Source organism: Stigmatopora argus, chromosome 18, assembly GCF_051989625.1.
Source record: "Stigmatopora argus isolate UIUO_Sarg chromosome 18, RoL_Sarg_1.0, whole genome shotgun sequence".
Classification (NCBI taxonomy): Eukaryota; Metazoa; Chordata; class Actinopteri; order Syngnathiformes; family Syngnathidae; genus Stigmatopora; species Stigmatopora argus.
In genome coordinates this window covers 7,295,224-7,314,457 of record NC_135404.1, presented here as the reverse complement: position 1 = coordinate 7,314,457, position 19,234 = coordinate 7,295,224, and the positions used below count along the sequence as shown (strand labels likewise).

The 19,234-nt window shown below is 41.7% G+C and overlaps 3 protein-coding genes across 4 annotated transcripts; 2 read left to right on the top strand and 1 right to left on the bottom strand.

The window, feature by feature from the left end:
- The first annotated feature begins 17 nt into the window (after positions 1–17).
- epas1a (endothelial PAS domain protein 1a) lies at positions 18–4,505 on the top strand. Its single transcript, XM_077625419.1, is given in 9 exon segments — positions 18–113; positions 1,017–1,220; positions 1,222–1,393; positions 1,467–1,551; positions 1,622–1,722; positions 2,305–2,468; positions 2,860–2,966; positions 3,052–3,214; positions 3,290–4,505. Coding segments are annotated over 9 exon segments (1,101 nt in total). The 5' UTR covers positions 18–51; the 3' UTR covers positions 3,333–4,505.
- Positions 4,506–6,775: 2,270 nt separating this feature from the next.
- Positions 6,776–14,714, top strand: glud1b (glutamate dehydrogenase 1b). The gene is made up of 13 exons (XM_077625755.1): positions 6,776–7,396; positions 9,096–9,176; positions 9,247–9,302; positions 9,466–9,529; positions 9,990–10,084; positions 11,388–11,567; positions 11,887–12,024; positions 12,109–12,246; positions 13,212–13,292; positions 13,371–13,494; positions 13,737–13,828; positions 13,915–13,977; positions 14,080–14,714. The coding sequence occupies exons 1-13, from the start codon at positions 6,991–6,993 to the stop codon at positions 14,197–14,199; spliced, it is 1,638 nt and encodes a 545-aa protein (XP_077481881.1). The 5' UTR covers positions 6,776–6,990; the 3' UTR covers positions 14,200–14,714.
- Positions 14,715–15,102: 388 nt separating this feature from the next.
- sncgb (synuclein, gamma b (breast cancer-specific protein 1)) lies at positions 15,103–19,234 on the bottom strand. Of its 2 annotated transcripts, XM_077625971.1 has the most exons (6): positions 18,951–19,234; positions 17,843–17,884; positions 17,627–17,754; positions 17,518–17,535; positions 15,972–16,010; positions 15,103–15,743 (listed from the first exon to the last, which is right to left on the bottom strand). In XM_077625971.1, the coding sequence occupies exons 1-6, from the start codon at positions 19,069–19,071 to the stop codon at positions 15,735–15,737; spliced, it is 357 nt and encodes a 118-aa protein (XP_077482097.1). In that variant the 5' UTR covers positions 19,072–19,234; the 3' UTR covers positions 15,103–15,734. The 2 variants fall into 2 exon arrangements, with proteins under 2 accessions (XP_077482097.1, XP_077482098.1); XM_077625972.1 differs by lacking the exon at positions 17,518–17,535 and having other exon boundaries at positions 18,951–19,226.

Below are 19,234 nucleotides of genomic sequence, written 5' to 3'. Positions count from 1 at the left end.
ATGCGTTTATGATGACCCTTGAACTGCAGATAGGTCGCCGCCGTCAAAGTGATGCATGCACGATACAACGGAGACGTCCTCGGCATGATGAAAGTCGACAAGGAGAGGAGAAGGTAAGTTGTCTTCCTTTTTTTATACACTTTCCTCAGCATGAAGAAGAAAAAATGACCTCCGTTTGATATTTTCATTGAATTTATATAACAGCATTTTGTTTCATATGTACCATTCAAAATTTGACGAGATTGAATTTCTAGTCTTATTGTTTCTATTCAGGATTTTTTTTCTAGAAAATCTTTTTTTTTTTAAATCAAATCTAAAGCTGACAATGTTCTAATTAATTTTTAATTTTTGTACAATATATTCAATTTTGGCTACATATATGTATATATATGTGTATGTATATATATTTATATATATAGTATATATGTGTGTATGTATATATATTTATATATATACATGTGTGTATATATATATATGTATGTGTATATATATATTTATATATATATACCTATATATGTATGTGTATATGTGTATGTATATATATGTGTGTATGTATATATATTTATATATATGCGTATATATGTGTGTGTATGTATATATATTTATATATATATACATGTGTGTATATATATATGTATGTGTATATATATATTTATATATATACCTATATATGTATGCGTATATGTGTATGTATATATATGTGTGTATGTATATATATATATTTATATATATGCGTATATATGTGTGTGTATGTATATATATATATATTTATATATTTATATATATACATATATATACATGTGTATACGTATATATATATATGTATGTGTATATGTGAATGTATATATTTATATATATGTATATATATATTTATTTATATATACGTATATATATGTATGTATATATGTATATATATGTATATATATATATGTGTGTGTGTATGTATATATATATTTATATATACGTGTATATATATAACACAATTTTTGACATTTTTTAATATGACACGGCATCAGGGCAATTTATCGCGAGGCCGCCAGGAAGAGGCGGCGCGTGGAGTCCGACGCCTTTGCCGATTTATCCCGCCTGCTGCCTCTGCGGCCTTCCGTCCGGGCGCACCTGGACAAGCCCTCCGTCATCCGATTGGCTATCTGCTACATGCGACTCAAGGCGCTGCTTCCAGGTATGGAGGCGCCGTCAATCAAAGTGGCGTCGCGTATGGGAACTTCTGTCGTCTTTCTCTTCCACAGATAAGATGAACAGGTGGGCGTTTTCCACGGAGGAGAACGACGTCTACCTTGGGGTCATGGAGGGATTCCTCATGGTGGTCTCCTCCGAGGGGAACGTCATGTTTGTGTCGGAGAACGTCAGCTGCTACCTTGGCCTCACGCAGGTACAGTGGACAAAAAATGATTTAATATTTTATCTCTATGATGAAAAAAAATAGAAATTTGGTTGTTTGGCAGACGGAATTGATGGGCCACAACCTATTTGAGTTCATGCACCCGTGCGACCACAAAGAAATCAGAAGTAACCTCTGCCTTTTGGAAGGTTTGTCAGCGTTTGTGTTTTGTGTGTCAAACAACCACTTGCATATATTTTTTTATTATTTTTTTTTTAGATAAGGTTTGGATTGGCGCCAAGTGTGACTTTGTGGCGAGGATTAAAAGCACCCTAACCCTGCGAGGGCGACGCACCAACCTCAAGTTGGCAACGTGGAAGGTTGGTCAAAAGTTGCAACCAAAAAATGGAAATAGCAGATTTTTTTAAACACACAACCACACTCGTCAAGCAAATAGTAACCGTTAATGTACAACACTAAGTATGCTTTTATTGTTTTAATCATTTTGTTTTTTTTATCAACATCCCCTTTTTCAGATGTATTTCATTGCGGTTGACATCTATTCAAAAGATTATTAGTCTAACTTGTTCACTGTCAGCAACATAACATCACGCAACATAATTTTAAGCTGTTAAATTGTGTGTTTACGTGTGTGTGTGCGCGTATGTTTTCTCAGCTGCCACTTGCATATCCACCCCCAATGGAAAATGTTTTTGAATTTCCTATTCATTTTAATTGCTTAAAAAATAATGTTCTTATCTTGTTTTGCATACATAGAATAATTGCATACATATTTCATCCGTACATTTATCACTTTTAAAGGGTTTTGTAGTATAGTATTAAAGATTGTGAAACAAATTGTGATAATTCAGGGTACTTATGAAAAATCCAAGTTACAAAACCACTTCTGGAACAAAAATTTCTGATGTTTTTATTTTATTTATTTGTTTTTTTAACTTGAGGTGTTGCAGTGCCAGGGTCGGGCTCACGCATGCCCCGCCTCCTTCTCGTCCTCCTACCTGCTGCTCACCTGCCGTCCCCTGCCTGTGTCTCACACACATCTCTGCACCCGCACTTTCAGCAGCCAGCACAGCATGGACATGAGGTTCACGCACTGTGACAGCAGGTCACCTCAAACACATTTTTACAACTACTAGCAACTCATTCATCATTTAAAAAAAATATATGTATGGTCATCTTAAAAGTCCCATTACCACAACCCGTAGTCCTTTTCTTTGTAAAATAAACCAAAAGAGAGCAAAACAAAGTTTTTATCCTACTTTCCCAATCTCAGAAGTGATGTAGGCAAAGCTAGGCTTAGGTTATTGGTTTCAACTATGCAGAGGCAAACTGTTACATAAATCATTTTTATAGTACTATTTTGATAATTATGGGTTCTTTATGTGTCTTGATCATTTATTTTTGAATACTCTTTGACAAAATCTGTCGTTTCGTGTGTAAAACGTGTGATAATGGAACTTAAAATGAGATGTAAAAATCGTGTTTTCCATGTCCAGAGTGCTGTCAATTTTGGGATACACCCCCAACGAGCTGGTGGGCCGTTCCATTTATGAGCTTTGTCACACGCTGGACACAATCGCTTTGACTAAGTATCACACCAACTGTGAGTAGTGAAGGTGAAGCTGCTTTATCCAGATTTTTTTGCCCATTTTTATATACACATATATATATTTTCTTTTAAATCCCAGTGTGTTCCAAGAGTCAGTCGGTCAGCGGTCACTACCGAATGCTGGTGAGGGGCGGCGGCTACGTGTGGGTGGAGAGCCACAGCGCGGTGCTACGAGGGGCCAAATGCAGAAACGGGGCCCCACCGGTACCACTCTTGATCCTCTGCATCACCTACGTGCTCAGGTATTGTGTTTACTTTACAGGTTGAATGAAGACATAGCAAAATTTAGTTTGTATCTGTGTGTGTGTGTGAGACAGTGGCGTGGAGGAGCCATTACTGCAGCTCTCACTGGACCAATAAACTCAGCGGCAGTACGTGAGCTGCAGCTAAAAGACTGATCCCGCCCTTAAATCACTCCGTTTTTCAATGGAGTCCGTCACGGGGATTTGCGGTATTTTCACGCAAGCTGCATATGAGGAACTAAATGTGCTTTCAGGTACTCTAACATTTAAAATGCTCCTTTGTCTTTATTTTGATCTAAGCTACAGTTGAACAATTCATGTTTTCTCAGGCAATCCAATTCAAAATGCAACCCTTTTTTTATTTGCCCCACCCAGTCAAAATAAATTGGACGTTCAGCAACGTCAATGGTACTGAAAGATGAGTATTCACGGCTAGTCTTCCCAGTTTAAATACATTGAATGTGTATTGTTATTTATGTATAATTTCTATTAAGTGGCCTAATTTGTTTGGGATTATATGTAATTGTAAATGAAAAAAATACAATTTAATGGTAAAATAATATAACCCATTACCCTATGAATGGTTAAAGGTCATAGGCGCCAACTTTAAAAAAGCTGTCCACTGTCCCTGAAAGTGTTATAATAGTACTTCATTTCTTTATGGAGTCTGTCATTATAGTTTGCAGCCATTTTAATACAACGTGTACCTGAAAAACGATACGATCTTCAACAAACGCTCCATTTGAGCGAGATCCGAAAGGGATTGTTGACGATTCCGACCCGGTCATCAGACAGTTATCTGGCCGCAATGAGCGAGAGTGACGAAAGGCACCCTTTTGACCTTTTCCTGACCTCTTATCTTGACTTCCTTTGGGGTTTCCTTCCTGCTCACCTGATCAAAAGTGACAGACAGGGCGCCAGACGTTGGCTACTCGCAAACGTCAGGCGAGCGTAATGTTGTTCGATGGAGAGATGTGAGCCGACGCGAGGCCAAGCCGCAACTTCCTGAGTACAAACGCTCGCTTGGAGAGTTCTCGTGGGAACCTTTTCAACTTTTTACCTTTTGGCCTTTGCCCATGCAACTGATTTTACAACAATAGAGAAGATATTTTTGGATTCACTAAATCTGGTTGAATTGAATTAGATGTTTTTTTTCAGTCCCCTTCCATCTTTTTAGCTTAGCCTTCATAAAGTAGCAAACAATGATTCAAACATTAAAAGTAGGAGTTAACCACAAGGTTAGAATGCTGATCTTTTTAAAAAGTAGCATTCGTTAAACCGTGGTAGTTTCTAGACTACCGTATACTACTAATGGCCGCAAGGTAATGCAGTTTTTAGAGATAATAGGGCCCTCTTCTGTTTGATTGGTGACAGTACAAAGTATTTTGGATTTTAAAAAATGACCAAAGACACTACAGTATTTTCCGGATTATAAATCACACTTTTTAAATTGTTTGGCTGGGTCTTTGACAAATACTCGAGTGCGACTTATCTATGTTTTTTTTGCTCTCTGACCTGTTGTTCTCAATTTTAGTATTATTACTTTAACGTATGTTTGTTCTTGGTTGTTGATAGAATAAATTATAATTGCCCTCCCAAAAATGTGATTTACTAATTGAATACAAATGCACATTTTATGTGTTAGGATTCAACAAGTTTTTATTTTATTCGTTTTCACGTTTTTTTTGCAAATCCTTGTGGTCGTCAATTCAGAACCATTGCTAGGCAACATGTCTACTTTTTAACCATTGACCTCATTGCCCACTATTGACACCATTTACATCCAATTCATTTTCCTTTAGTAGACATTAATTTCAACTGGGATGACTAACCATTGAATCTTCACGTTTCATTGCCATCCCTTTTGACTAGTAGTATTAAATTGTGAATACTGGCTGTAAATTCTCATCTTTCAGCAAATGACCACTATCAGCCCTCCCAGTCAAAATGAGTTGGACATCTACTTGCAGCCAAATGAATTAAATCAGTGCCCTACAAACCAATCACAACACTACAATGCAAAACAGTGCACATAGTTTTACACATTTACTGTCACAGGACATAAAAAATGACTTACAGACAAATAGTAAACACACACATGCACACAAATGACAACCAATGACCCCCATGTGCTTTGTAAGCAGGTTTTCAAGGTGACCCTGACAGTTGCTCGTATATGCGTACGTGCACGTCCAGGGTGAATTCTATCAGTGTGGCGTGAGCTTCCATTTCTGCTTTTAAGGAGGAGGTGTCCTCAACGTGGCGAAGGGGGAGGGCGAGACCATTTCCTCCTACAAACCCCCCCCTGTCGCTGTTTCATGTCAAAGCAGCACGTGACCGCTGGAGTCAAACCCCTCGCTGTCATCACCGTGACCCCCCCACGGCCTACGTCTAGAGTGGGTGTTGTCGGGCTCTCGGCCAATAAAACGCCAGCGTTGCAGCCTTTGACACCCTGATAGTAGATGCGGGGGTAAAAAGAGGTGGCGGTGATTGGAACTTAGTAACGGGATATCTTTATGATCCTTTTATGATTTGGATGCTTATCTAATAAGAGCGGATGGGTAGAGGGGGGTTAGTTTTGTTTTGGAGATATTTATGCTGATTGTGCATTCAATTGGTATCTTTAGACAAAATGGAGGGGATTATGAACTGTTCAACATGGCTGAATGTGTAAGACTGGGGATTCAGGAAATTATGAAAAAAAGGAAAACTACTGGAGTGCTCAGTACTATTATGAAGTTCAACATCGTGCAACGCCATTCCTGTTTTTGCACTGACTGACTGGGATTGTTTACCCGTCCCACCGCCAAGTTCTTATCTTTCGTGCAGAGTCCACGGGTTTAAGTCCAGCCAGTGATGCATGAACTCGGCATACAATTTTTGATCTGGTCTGCATACGAGCCTACTGGCATGTATGTGTGAAGGAACAAGCCATGCACATCCATCCTTTTGCTGTCCTTCTTTAGTCCTATTATATTTGTATGGCTATGCTGCATTTTGAACAAGAGGCATTGATAATCTGCTTAGTATTATCAGTGAAGACACCAAATTTGAGTTGTATATAATAATGCAGTGAATCCAAGCCATTCACATTACAGTTTTTTTAAATCCAGTTTTACTTCATTTGCTTTGCCATTGAAGGCGATAGACATCCAATCGATTTAAGGTGGCCAGTGGTCATTCAATGCCAGCCTCTCATTGAAATGGACGTCTATGTCCGTCAATGAGTGTATTATTAGTTGGCAAAAGTGAACTTGATACAGTGATTCCTGGTGAAATTCAGCAAGTTTCAAAATAGTATTCTGTTTTGCATTCACCCTTCTCCAATTTAGGTTTGCTTTGGTGCCCTCTGGTGGTACCGTGAAGCTAAAAAATACTTAATTTTTTCTTCTATGTATTTCCACTTAGTCACTTAGTATAGTATTTCAATGTACTATATTCGATAAACGAGTAAGTGGAGTTATGAAGGTTGGATAGACTGAATTCGCTAGATGGCTAATGTCGTCGTGAACGCGCGCAGGCAACTGCTGCAGCGCCGTCGTGCACGCGCACGGCCGAGAGGGTCCTCCTCCTTCCGCGTGCGCCCTCCTCGAAGCCCTCCTCGGCCGGGCCTCGGCATCCTTTTAAAGCAAACACGCCCAGGATGTCACTCCCCAGTCGCTCGGATCTCCGGACGCTGTGAGCCAGGATCCCCAGGAGTCTTGTCCGCCTGTGTCTGCCTCCCCTCCGCTCGTCCTCGTCGCCTTCCTCCCCCCTTTTCTCGACTCACCGCGGCCATGTATCGCTACTTCGGGGAACTGATGAGCCGCTCGGCGGGCAGCGCTTTGGCCTCGAGCTGCGCGGACGCCGCTCTCCCGGCTTCCGCCTCCCTGCTGCGGGTTCGCCGCTACGCCGACGCGGCGGCGGGCGAAAGCCAGCACGACGACCCCAACTTCTTCCGCATGGTTGAGGGCTTCTTCGACCGCGGAGCCGCCATCGTGGAGGACAAGCTGGTGGAGGACCTGCGCACCCGCGAGACTCCCGAGCAGAAGCGGCATCGCGTGAGGGGAATCCTGCGCATCATTAAGCCGTGCAATCACGTCTTGAGCGTGTCCTTCCCCATCAAGCGGGACAACGGCGAATGGGAAGTCGTGGAGGCCTACCGCGCCCAGCACAGCCAGCACCGGACCCCCTGCAAGGGAGGTGAGCCAGGCCGGGGTCAGCCGGGTGACGCTCGCGTGACAGCTAGCGGTTAGCCTAGCATTTTAGTTAGCGTTACTTAGCGGTTTTACGAGGAAGTTCCCCAATAAACTTCAACATTGGCTATTGCTCCAAAAATCTACATATTTAATGGTTTACACACTTCCAGTAATAAAACATTAAACTTTCAATTAAGTTTTTGTTTGACCTGTAGAAGGTTTTTAAGATCATAACAGAGGCTGACATTTGGTTATCGTTGAAGAGTGGCCATTAAAGAAGACATGAAAGTATCAAAAGTCATGACTTTTATGGCGCTGATATCAAAGTAATTTAATGCATGTATAGATACGAGGGTGCACTTTGCTTTAAATGTGACTGCAGTGTTCTAGCTACATATTTGTGATTTATCAGTTTTTTGAAATATTTAATTTACTGGGAAACTCGCCATCTGGTCCTCTTGTATTCAAGTTGAAGACTTTGAAGTATTGCGGTAATGACACTGAACCACGTTGAAGTGATTTGCTGAGCTTCATGGAGTACTTTTTGCACATTTTGATTTTTTTTTTTAGCAAAGCATTGGCCTTGTTTCTTTTAGAGCTGGGTAAATATTTACCGGAATTGCTGTAAAATCCCACCAAGTTGGACTATGGCCATTCAATTTACTGTTGCTCAAACCTCTCTTAACTCATTCTTGAAATATTCCCATTTTTGCTATTTGGAACATTATTTTTTACTCAAGTATAGTCAAAGATCTAAAGCTATATTTTCATGGTATAATCGACTTCACTAATGGGTATTTTTCTTGGAGCTCCTATAGATTTTCCTTTTTAAAGTTAGAATACATTTTTGGTTGAAACTCAAGCAGCCAAGCCACTAAATAACGCCCCTCCTCGTCCCCGAGATAACTTTGGACACTTCAGCGTGTGCATTTTTCAACCTTTGAACCCGCAAAGTTCAAGGCCTCATCTATGCATGCACATAGTGCTCCCTCCTCCCTGCAGTGCATTCTGGGTAATTTAATATGTAGTGATGTATGGGGAAATGCTGTGGGTGTGTTAACTGAGGGAGGGGTGGTTATTTTTCCAGGCTTTCCTATTCGCCAGTGGCCTCAGCGGGTGGGGGAGGGCGCCGTAGTAGGGAGACGCACGCCGTCATGGCAGTCGTCGGTCAGCCGTGCTGTTAACGCTTCCACACCTGCTGGGGATGGGCGACTATTCTGGGGGAGCTGTTTCTTCAAGGCTCAGCTGCTTTTTTCTCCCTGAAGGCAGCTTAAAAAATCCAGCTATACTCGATTCCCTGTGATTTGCAGCAGTGGTTGCTAGGATGACGTCATTACTGCAGTGGTAATGGGAGGGATAGTGGTGGTGGTGGAGGGGTTTTCCATCCCCGTGGCTTGTTTTTTTCTTCATAATTTGATCACAAAGCGTGGGATTGTCCTGCCTGACTCATGGCGGCTCAGCTGATGTTGGAAATGATCAAAGCTGGGGCCTTTTATCTTTTATTTTTAAAATCAGTATAATTCTGTAGCACAGTACAATTAGATTTTCCAGTGCCATTCGCAGCAATAGATATCCATTCCACTTTCCAAATAGATTGGATGTCAATCGCATTGTCCTCAATGAGAGTGTTACAGTTGCCATAAAACTCAGTCAAAAGTCATGAAAACGCCTTGAGTAACAATGGCTTTTTTTTGTATCTTAAGGTATCCGTTACAGTAATGATGTGTCAGTGGATGAGGTGAAAGCTCTGGCCTCCTTGATGACGTACAAGTGCGCCGTCGTAGGTGAGTCCGACGGGGGCGCTAGTTTATGCCAAGGGCGTTGAGTTAATCTATAAATGTTGTTCTCGGCTAGATGTGCCCTTCGGAGGAGCCAAAGCTGGAGTCAAGATCAACCCCAGGAATTACTCTGTGAGTCATGCTATACCACAGGAAATGTATTCCTTCACTAAATATGTAATTAAAGAAAGTGTGGTTGGTCATCAAGCAACTATGCAAAACAGCGTTTTGTTACTATACTAATATTAGCAGTTCTCGGCTATGGTAAAGAATGATTGAACTTTTGGCCTTGCAGGACAATGAGTTGGAGAAGATCACCAGGAGATTCACTATCGAGCTGGCCAAGAAGGGCTTCATTGGTAAGACTTTTTTTTTTTCAAAGAATCGCAACATATGCATGTTGCCAAACTGTAAAAAAAAAAGTTGGGTAACATTTAAATGTACAAAAAAAAATCATGTCCAAAAAGATCCCTTACTGACACACCCATGTTAGTTTTCTTTCATCTTAGCACATTAAAGTTCCATGATTAATTTTTAAAAACTATTCCACATCCCCCACTTTCTAAATACTTCCCTTTTTTTTTTTTCCAAACACTGCATGTGAAACTCACCACACACATCCCCCTTCAGACATCACCCCTCCCCCTCCCTTAGTTTTGCCACCCCGCCCAAGTTTTTGGAGCTGCTTCTGGAACATCTGAAACATCATCCGACATGGTTAACTTGGCATTCAGAACATTCCATCCACTATTTGTAATGATTTCAAACAAGAATCCTGTTTCCATGTTGAAAAAAACAACTGTAATCTATCCCGCCCAGGCCCCGGCATCGATGTCCCGGCTCCGGACATGAGCACCGGCGAGCGAGAAATGTCCTGGATCGCCGACACCTACGCCAACACGATCGCGCACACGGTCAGTTCTAAAGAAAACAGTGGGCCCATTTCAGACTCTGCTGTAGGCAAACATTCCCTTTTTCAATTCATTTTTTTTTTCAAAATGAAGCAAAGTGGAAGGAGTGAGTCACTCCGAACCAATGGCTTCCTGCCTCTCCCATCCCGCCAGAGCAAACATTCTCTTCTCCCTCCCTCCCCCCTTCTCTCTTTCTCTGTGTGTCAATAGACCGAAAGAGAGAAGGCAGACTCTCAGGCAGTTTATTACGCTTGTTGGTCAACTTAATGATCTGTCAATAACGAATTAACGGTGCCAAAAGTGTTTGACAATGGGCTGCATTTGGTAAGGCCGTTAGTCGCGGCGGTTTATTTGCCAGCATTTTTTTGAAAGTAGCATACCTGGCAACCTCTGCCAATTGCTCCCCTTTATTAATGATGGCAATTCCCCTTATTAAGCGATTATTTAAAATAAAATAAAAACATATATTTACTCACATAGGGCGGACTTAAAAGTCTAAAATTTTGTCCCAAGTGGATGGGGTGCCCAATCAGTACGCACTAAATTCCAGATTGTATGGTGCTGAGAGCTTGACTGTCTGGTTACATTGCTTGCTAGCGTGCTATATTTATATAGTGAAAAAGCGGACCTGTGAAAGGAGAATGCATGTGCGCAAATCATGCTTAAAGCATGACAACATTAGCAATCGACGATGACGTCTGCTACCAGTGACGAAGACGATCCGGATTAGAGCCGAAATGGGGATCGTTTTACAAAAAAGAAACGTACTTAAAAAAAAATCCCGTACAAAAGTTGTTATATGGCGTACACAATTTGAAATGATCAAAAAACATATAAAATACAGGAAAAACATAAGTTGATAGGTATGAAGTAGCCACAGTGAGGCAAAGTTGGACATATACAGTTGGCCTGCCTGATTATATTATTGTGATTGTAGTTTAAGAAAAGCTTTAGGCCAATTTAAATTTTACTCCTTGTTTACTTACTCACACCAATTGTTTACTTTCTCTCACCACTTGTTTGACTCTCAAACAATGCATACACAAACGCCTCGGGAACTTTCATAGAAAAAATACATAACAAAAACACGTCATATGAACCAATCTTCATTGAGAGTTCTTCTACCACCCTACTACTACTACTACTACTACTACTGTTAGTACATCTTTTTTAGCAAAGTGCCAGTCGCCACATTTGAGTAAATAGTTGACATTTATTATTATAATCTATTTTAGTATATGTTTCTATTGTAGAATCTTTAAAACTGCCATTCACAAACAAAACCCTTTCAATTCCCCTCAAACAGGACATCAACGCACATGCCTGCGTGACTGGAAAACCAATCAGCCAAGGCGGCATCCACGGCCGTATCTCGGCGACCGGTCGCGGAGTCTTCCACGGCATCGAGAATTTCATCAATGAGGCGTCCTACATGAGCATGCTGGGACTGACTCCCGGATTCAAGGATAAGACTTTTGTCGTGCAGGTGAGTGCGGCTCGCTCTTTGGATGACCGCGAATCAAGCGCAAATCACGGCTTTTGATATTAGCGAGCAGATTAAGATGAGGGCAAGTGGACGCAGCATCTGATTTGATCAAAGAGTAATCCCACAGAATTGTGTGAGGATTGAGCCGGATTAAATCATCTTGGAGATCTAGCAAGATGGGAATTAAGCCTTGCGGTTTTCACTCATTTGAAACAATCACTGCCATGCCTACGTGCTATTTTTACAACTACATTAAAATGGGGTGCCGCCAATGAGTTCATCGTCAAAATGTTTTCAAATTCACTTTGTTGTGCCACAGGGTTTCGGTAACGTGGGTCTGCACTCCATGCGTTACCTGCACCGGTACGGCGCCAAGTGCGTGGGAATTGGCGAGATCGACGGCTCCATCTACAACCCGGAAGGCATCGACCCCAAGCAGCTGGAGGACTACAAGCTGGTAGCCACTTGTTTTGTTGCCACTTCTCAAAATACACCCTGCCGGCGTCACACTGTCGCCTTGACCTCGGTTCTCCCCCCACAGCAACACGGCACCATCGTGGGCTTCCCTGGGGCCAAACCTTACGAGGGAAACATTCTGGAAGCCGACTGCCACATCTTAATCCCGGCCGCTGGGGAGAAGCAGCTCAACCGGGACAATGCCCCCAAAATCAAGGCTAAGGTGACACCTTACTTGATTTGCGTCAAAATTTATGTGCCTCAACCGTATCTTCCGCATATAAGGCGTGACTAAAAAAACTGCCTTAATATAAATTCCCCTTTATATCCATCAATATTTAATCATTGTATGAAATTCCCTTTAGCACAACTCCTAACCACTACTACTAGTATTGCTATTACTACAGATCCATCTACTACTACTATTATTACTACTACTACTACTATTATTACTACTACTACTACTATTATTACTACTACTACTACTACTATTACTACTACTACTACTACTATTATTACTACTACTACTACTACTATTATTACTATTATTACTATTATTACTACTACTACTATTATTACTATTATTACTACTACTACTATTATTACTACTACTACTACTATTATTACTACTACTACTACTATTATTACTACTACTACTACTATTATTACTACTACTACTACTATTATTACTACTATTATTACTACTACTACTGTTATTACTACTACTATTACTACTACTATTATTATTACTACTACTATTATTACTACTACTATTATTATTACTACTACTATTATTATTACTACTACTATTATTACTACTACTACTATTATTACTATTATTACCACTACTACTATTATTACTACTACTATTATTACTATTATTACTACTACTACTATTATTACTACTACTGCTATATTACTATTATTATTACTACTACTACTACTATTATTATTACTACTACTACTACTATCATTACTACTATTATTATTACTACTACTACTATTATTATTATTACTACTACTACTACTACTATTTTTACTACTACTTCTGCTATTATTATTACTACTACTACTGTATTTTATAATCCAATGGGCTTTATATATGAAACAAATGTGAAGATGGGCCATTCATTGAAAGTGCACCTTAAAGCGCGTAAAATATGGTACTATAATTTCCGTTCTATCCAGATCATTGCCGAGGGAGCTAACGGTCCAACCACACCCGATGCCGACAAGGTCTTCCTGGCCAATAACGTCATGGTCATCCCCGTAAGTGCTGAACAGGAAAAACTAGCTGAAAGGGTGCTCAATGGCAGCAATAGCGTAACGGTCACTTGGCCCCTACAGGATATGTACCTGAACGCTGGTGGTGTGACGGTGTCATATTTCGAGTGGCTGAAGAATCTGAACCACGTCAGCTATGGACGCCTGACCTTCAAATATGAGCGGGACTCCAACTACCATCTGCTCAGTTAGTCCAAAACACCTCTTGATGTTTCATTTATTTGTCTGTAAAACATTACTGTGACTACTTTGTAACTCTACCATTGGTCATGTATTGCTATGACATGCCTTAAAAACAAATGACCCTTATTCAAATCCTAACTCGTTGGCTGCCATTGACATTGATGGATGTCCAAAAATTGTCTAGTACTTGAATTTATCTTTTTGTTGTTCATTCAACTCCCCTAAGCCAAATCATTATTCCTCCAGTGTCTGTCCAAGAGAGTCTGGAGAGGAAATTTGGCAAGCAAGGAGGACCCATCCCGATTGTGCCTACCGCTGACTTCCAGGCTAGAGTTGCAGTGAGTAACCCTTAACATCTTCACCAGAAAATCCATCTTTTGGATCTAAAATGTGCTAAAAAAAAATGACCGTGTTTTGTTGCCAGGGTGCTTCCGAGAAGGACATCGTTCACTCCGGTTTGGCGTACACCATGGAGAGATCTGCCCGGGTAAGTCCTGATACTTTGACGGCAACACATACGAGAATTTCAACCCAAAATGTGCATAAACAAAAAGTTCCACTGTCTGATTTGCACTTGTTGTAATCACAGCAAATCATGCGCACGGCGAGCAAGTACAACTTGGGTCTCGACCTGAGGACGGCCGCCTATGTCAACGCCATCGAAAAGGTGTTCAAGGTGTACAACGAGGCCGGGCTCACGTTCACATAAGCCCCGCGCCCCCCACCCCCGGGCTTCAGTCACGCCGCCGTTGTCTTTCCCACCCTCAGCCGTCAAAAGTTTAAACCGCCTCGAGAACATATCGGCGTCTTTGCATACGTTGTCGTCGTTTACCCGCGTAAGAAAACGCAGAGAGTGAGACTTCCTTCCAAAGAACAAACCATCTTTGTGGTCTATTTGGTCACTGTAGTTTAATAGCGTGCGCCACATGCTGGCAGCGATGAGCACTGCAGATGCCTTAATGCTGGATTAAAGGGAGTCCCTAGAATCATAATAAGAGGTTATAAACAACCCCGCCTAACGCGTTATTCTTTTTTTCTGTTGATTATGAAGGAGTCGATACAACCTTTTTTTGTACCCATCATCTTCTATAAAGCAGCTTTTCCTCAAGACAAGAAAACTTGCGTCTTATTAACCGTCCGCTTGCTCATTTTCCTGTTATTTTGGTGATTTTTTTTGTTGTTGCCTTTTTTGGGGGAAATTAATAAAATCTTGACACAAAATTATGATTTTTTTTAAATTTGTAATTTATATAAATGCATCAATTTTTATCTGAATTAATAGTTAATTGATATTTCATTGTATGGTGATGGTTTGGATGTTTAGGACAATCAGTGGCAGACAATTACTATATATATATATAATATCTTCATTCATCATGTACATTTAAAGGAAATAGTGCATATAATATTAATTAATAATGGTTGCCCGTCTCCTTGTGCCATGCGATTGGCTGGCAACCAATTCAGGGTGTCCTGTAGTTGGCTGTGATAGGCTCCAGCACCCCCTGCAACCCTTTTGGATAAGCAGTAGAGAAAATAAATAACTTCTAAAGATTATCACAAATTGTGCAGTAAAACAAATCCTCATTAATTCAAAGTCAGACACAAAAAGTGCTTTCTCACAACAACAACAAAAAAGATTTTATTGAACTCTTCCACATTTTATAAAATCAGCATTGACGTTAACTCAAACTGCGTGTGCGCCTGTCAAATTGCTTCATAAGGCAACATGCAGTCATCTCACGTCTCATCAGACAAATACTTTTCCCCACTTCCACGCAAGCAGACGCTGCTGGGCAGGAGCACAAAAATCAGAATGATGACTACATTTCCCACAATTCCACCTGCTCACACGCATTGATTCATGATTAAAGCTTCCAGTGTGACGTTTGAATGATGCCATGCAACCAGGTAAGTACACAAAACGTAAAATGCATGTAGTTAGACACGGTGTAGAAGTATTTATTGCTCTTTTTCTTGTCAATTTAAATTCATGTTTGCACTTTTATTGCCAATTTGAGGATAGTTTGCACTGTTTGTCTCATGCATGTGCGTCTTTTTTTTCTTTCCAAGATGAGGGTGTGTGAAGGGGGCACACTTGACACATGGGTGGGTTTGCTGAATTTTGAAGAGTTCCACCCACACGGGTTCTCTTCCATTAAAAGTCACCAAAAAGAAAGGAAAACACCTGTACTCTTGTAGGCCGAGAGCGAGGGGTCGTTGAGGACCAGGTCATGTCCAGGACTAGTAACCCTGTTAAAGAAGATGCAAAAAAAAAGGATGAATATTACAAGAAATTAAGAAAAGTTATAATAAACCAAGTATACATTTGGAATATAGAAATAAATTCATACTAAGAGTAAGAAGAAAAATAGTGGAAAATAATCAAAGATAAACTCAATTCATTTGAATTATTTAGTCTTTGATAGGACTGATCTGGGAGGAATACATTAACAATATTAGAATAGTATTTGTTATTACCTGTCCTCCTTCTCCTTGCTCCGTCCCACCATATTCTCCCTATATGAAACAGAAAAACGACATCCCATAAAAAAACACGTGACGACTAAATCAACGTTGCACCGGATAGTTTGCTGCCAGTTTTAGTTCAGTTTTGAGAAAGCTGTTAGAACAATGAAGCGGTTACAACATGCTGCATTAAAATTGTGAGCTGGAAATATTCATTTTATTCTACCTGATGTAGTTCTACTCCATGCCACTAGGGAGCGGTATTCACTGCGCGCTTCTGCTGGCTTGTTAATTGAATCCAGGTGCTCCGTAGCGAGAACGCGAAAATGTTTGCGCGTGTGTTTTTATCTCCTGAGTATTCCGGTTTATTGTTTTGATTATCTTATGAGTTAAAGTGAGTAAACACGGTATTTACCTGGAAATTAAATGTAAATAACTGGACTCTATTTTGCTACGTTGATCATCTAAATCCGTCTTTCCCCCAGGAACTAGTAGGTTAGGGATCCTAATTCAGGTTGAAAAACGGAGTGGAATTGGAATAACGTTCGTCAAAGTGGCGCCGATGTTTACATTTTGGATTGATTTGAACTTTGTGGGACAATATTTGAAGTTGCCAAGTGCTAGATGAATTCGATCTGGACCGGAACGTTTTTACAGACAAGCAGAAGACCAGCATCGCCACACCAGAACATCTTTCAGGTAGGTAATCATATACCCAAGTAGCCATAAAATGCAGTTTTTAACTAGTTCGTGGTTGTTGGCGGCGATAGGCGTCTAATTTATTGGTACTGGGATGGGCTGATGGTGAATCACCGCTCCGAGTGCCACTCGATTGGACGCCTATCGCCGTCAATGGCAGCGAATGAGTTGGATGGTGATGGTCTTTCGGTTTAGTCATATAGAAAATGAACATGACTTAATTAAATGACAAATGTGTGTTCTTCATACAAAGTTACGGTTTTTTTCTATTTGGCAATGCATAATTGTGTTAGTGAATGAATGTGATGTGCATAACGTGTTAGAACAGGGTGTCAAATCTACGGCCCGCGGGCCAGAAGTGTCCCACTAGGGGGTCAGATCTGGCCCGCGGGGTTGTTCTGCCTGACAGGTGCTTTGTAGTGCATTCATATTGTACATACAGAATAAAATACTTTTATTTTTGGGAGCACGCAGAGTTTGGTGAATTCACATTTGTTGCTGCGTGCCCTGCAGTCAAAACGACGCCATCAATGCCAGCCAATGAGTTAACAAGGAATGTTAAAATCCCCCCAAACCATCATAAAGTAACCTGAAAATGCCCCAAAAATCATCAGAAAGCGACTAACCAATAGGAGCAACCCTTAAAATTTCCCTAAAATAAATAGGAAATAATCTCAAGTGACCTGTAAGTACCCTACAATGACAAGTGATGTAAAAAAATAATATTTTTTTTCCATTGACAAAGATGGATGTCCAATTCAATAAGACGGCCCGTGAACCAAACTAAGTTTGACACCCCTGCGCGAGAAGGTAAATGTAGAGTTTGATATATGGCGAACATGCAAGATTGTCAGAGAACCTCATTAACAGAATCCTCCTATCAGGGAGAGACAGACAAAAAATGAGAAAAAAATGGATCAATAGTCCCTGAATGGGGGTTGGGGTGTGGGTGGCCCCGGGAAACTGACCTGGTTGAGGAGCCCGGTGGACGCGGCGACGTTCTCCACGCCTTCCGTGGTAGCCTGCGACACCTCGTTGGCGCTGCTGACGGCCGTGTCCGCCACGATGTTGGCCTGGTCCACCGTCCTGTTGGCTACTACAGGGGGGGGTGGAAATTAAAGGGCGAGGGTCTTATTTTTTCTGAGAACCTTTTAGAACCTTCTTGAAGGGATTAATGTACTAACCAGTGTTTACTGATGACACGACACCCTCCTTTGTTTTGTTACCTAAAATAGAGAAACAGGCAAATTTTCAGTTGATCAAGTCGTTCTATTGGTTGCTCAATCCTTGTCGCCTCATTTTGCTTTATCTTCCGTTCCAATACAAAATCTAGGTTTTTCTTTAACTTAAAATTTTAGTCTTTTAAGTGCGCCCTATGTGAGTAAATTTGTAAGTTTTTTTTATCGCTTAATAAGGGGAATTGCAAGCATTAATAAGGGATTCAATTGACGGGTATGCAATGACTTTCTACTATCATGTCCTTAGTGCAGTTCCATGGTTGCCTCTTAATTTCAGTCCTCCTGACTTCTCGTCATCTCTGTAAGATTAGTGTGTTGGCATTCAATCTGATCATAGCATTCGGGTCTGGCAAACCAGAAGCTAACCATTATGCTCCCGCTATGCTTGTTACGTGCAGATTAAACCCATCTCTTCTATAATCTGCCCCAGAGAGAGGCACGAACGCCACGCCGATTGACGGATGTCAAAGTTGGCGTATTTGGCGCATTCTAGGGCCCTTCTGCCAGCCCCCCTCCCCCCCTTACGCCTGCGGACGCCGCTGCGTCGCGCACACTGCATCGATGCAATGACACAGCTTTTTCCTCCACTCGTGTCTTAACGCCGGGGTGGCATGGTGTGGCGTAAAGTCCATCAAATCGTGCAGAGTGGATGTTTTGAGCATATTATGGGTGCATTTTACGTATAATCCGACCTCTCGCTTCATCCTTTCGGGGATGGAGGGGGGTCGGGCGGAAGGTGTTAAGTTATCCGAGAGAGGACGAGGTGACGCAGTGCTCGTCTCTCTCGACTTATGTAATTATTATAACGCTCGGACAGACGTTTTAGTGAGACTACTGTGCCCCCCCATCGCAAGGACCAGGCCTGGGTAGCCTAGAAGTCACCTTGAGAGGTGACTCGGGCATAGCAGGATGGCGTTTTGAATTGAGAAACTCCGGTTGTAGTCACATTTTTTTGGCAAATGGGTTTAAAAGATGGGCAACTTTTGCATTTTCCCGATGCGTCCTCGACCGTCCTGACGCCCCCCTTTCCCCCGTTTGTCGTCCAATGCCTTACCGACATACATCACCCCTTCCTTGGTCTTGGCCGCAGCCTCCTCCATCCCGGCTTTGGTCTTCTCGGCGGCCGCTACCACCCCCTCCTTGGCCATGGAGAAGCCCTTCATGAGTGCATCCATCTTGGGGCGACGACACGGCTGGGGGTCCCCTGCTGCGGTCCGGTCGAGTCGGGTCGGCTGCTTGACGGCGAGCGTGCGGCGAGTGCAGGATGCGAGATGTTGCGCGCGCCTGTGTGCGGCGTGACTCCGCCTCCCCCCGGCCGCTCCAGCTGGGAAATGAAGA

Bases quoted from the DNA above. Each gene is read 5' to 3' on its own strand.
- glud1b (XM_077625755.1), top strand. From the start codon at position 6,991: ATGTATCGCTACTTCGGGGAACTGATGAGCCGCTCGGCGGGCAGCGCT. The intron at 7,397-9,095 runs GTGAGCCAGGCC...TTGTATCTTAAG, and splicing joins CCGGACCCCCTGCAAGGGAG to GTATCCGTTACAGTAATGAT. The intron at 9,530-9,989 runs GTAAGACTTTTT...TATCCCGCCCAG, and splicing joins GGCCAAGAAGGGCTTCATTG to GCCCCGGCATCGATGTCCCG.
- sncgb (XM_077625971.1), bottom strand. From the start codon at position 19,071: ATGGATGCACTCATGAAGGGCTTCTCCATGGCCAAGGAGGGGGTGGTA. The intron at 17,885-18,950 runs GTAAGGCATTGG...TCTCTATTTTAG, and splicing joins GGAAGGGGTGATGTATGTCG to GTAACAAAACAAAGGAGGGT. The intron at 17,755-17,842 runs GTTAGTACATTA...CCCCCCCTGTAG, and splicing joins CGTGTCATCAGTAAACACTG to TAGCCAACAGGACGGTGGAC.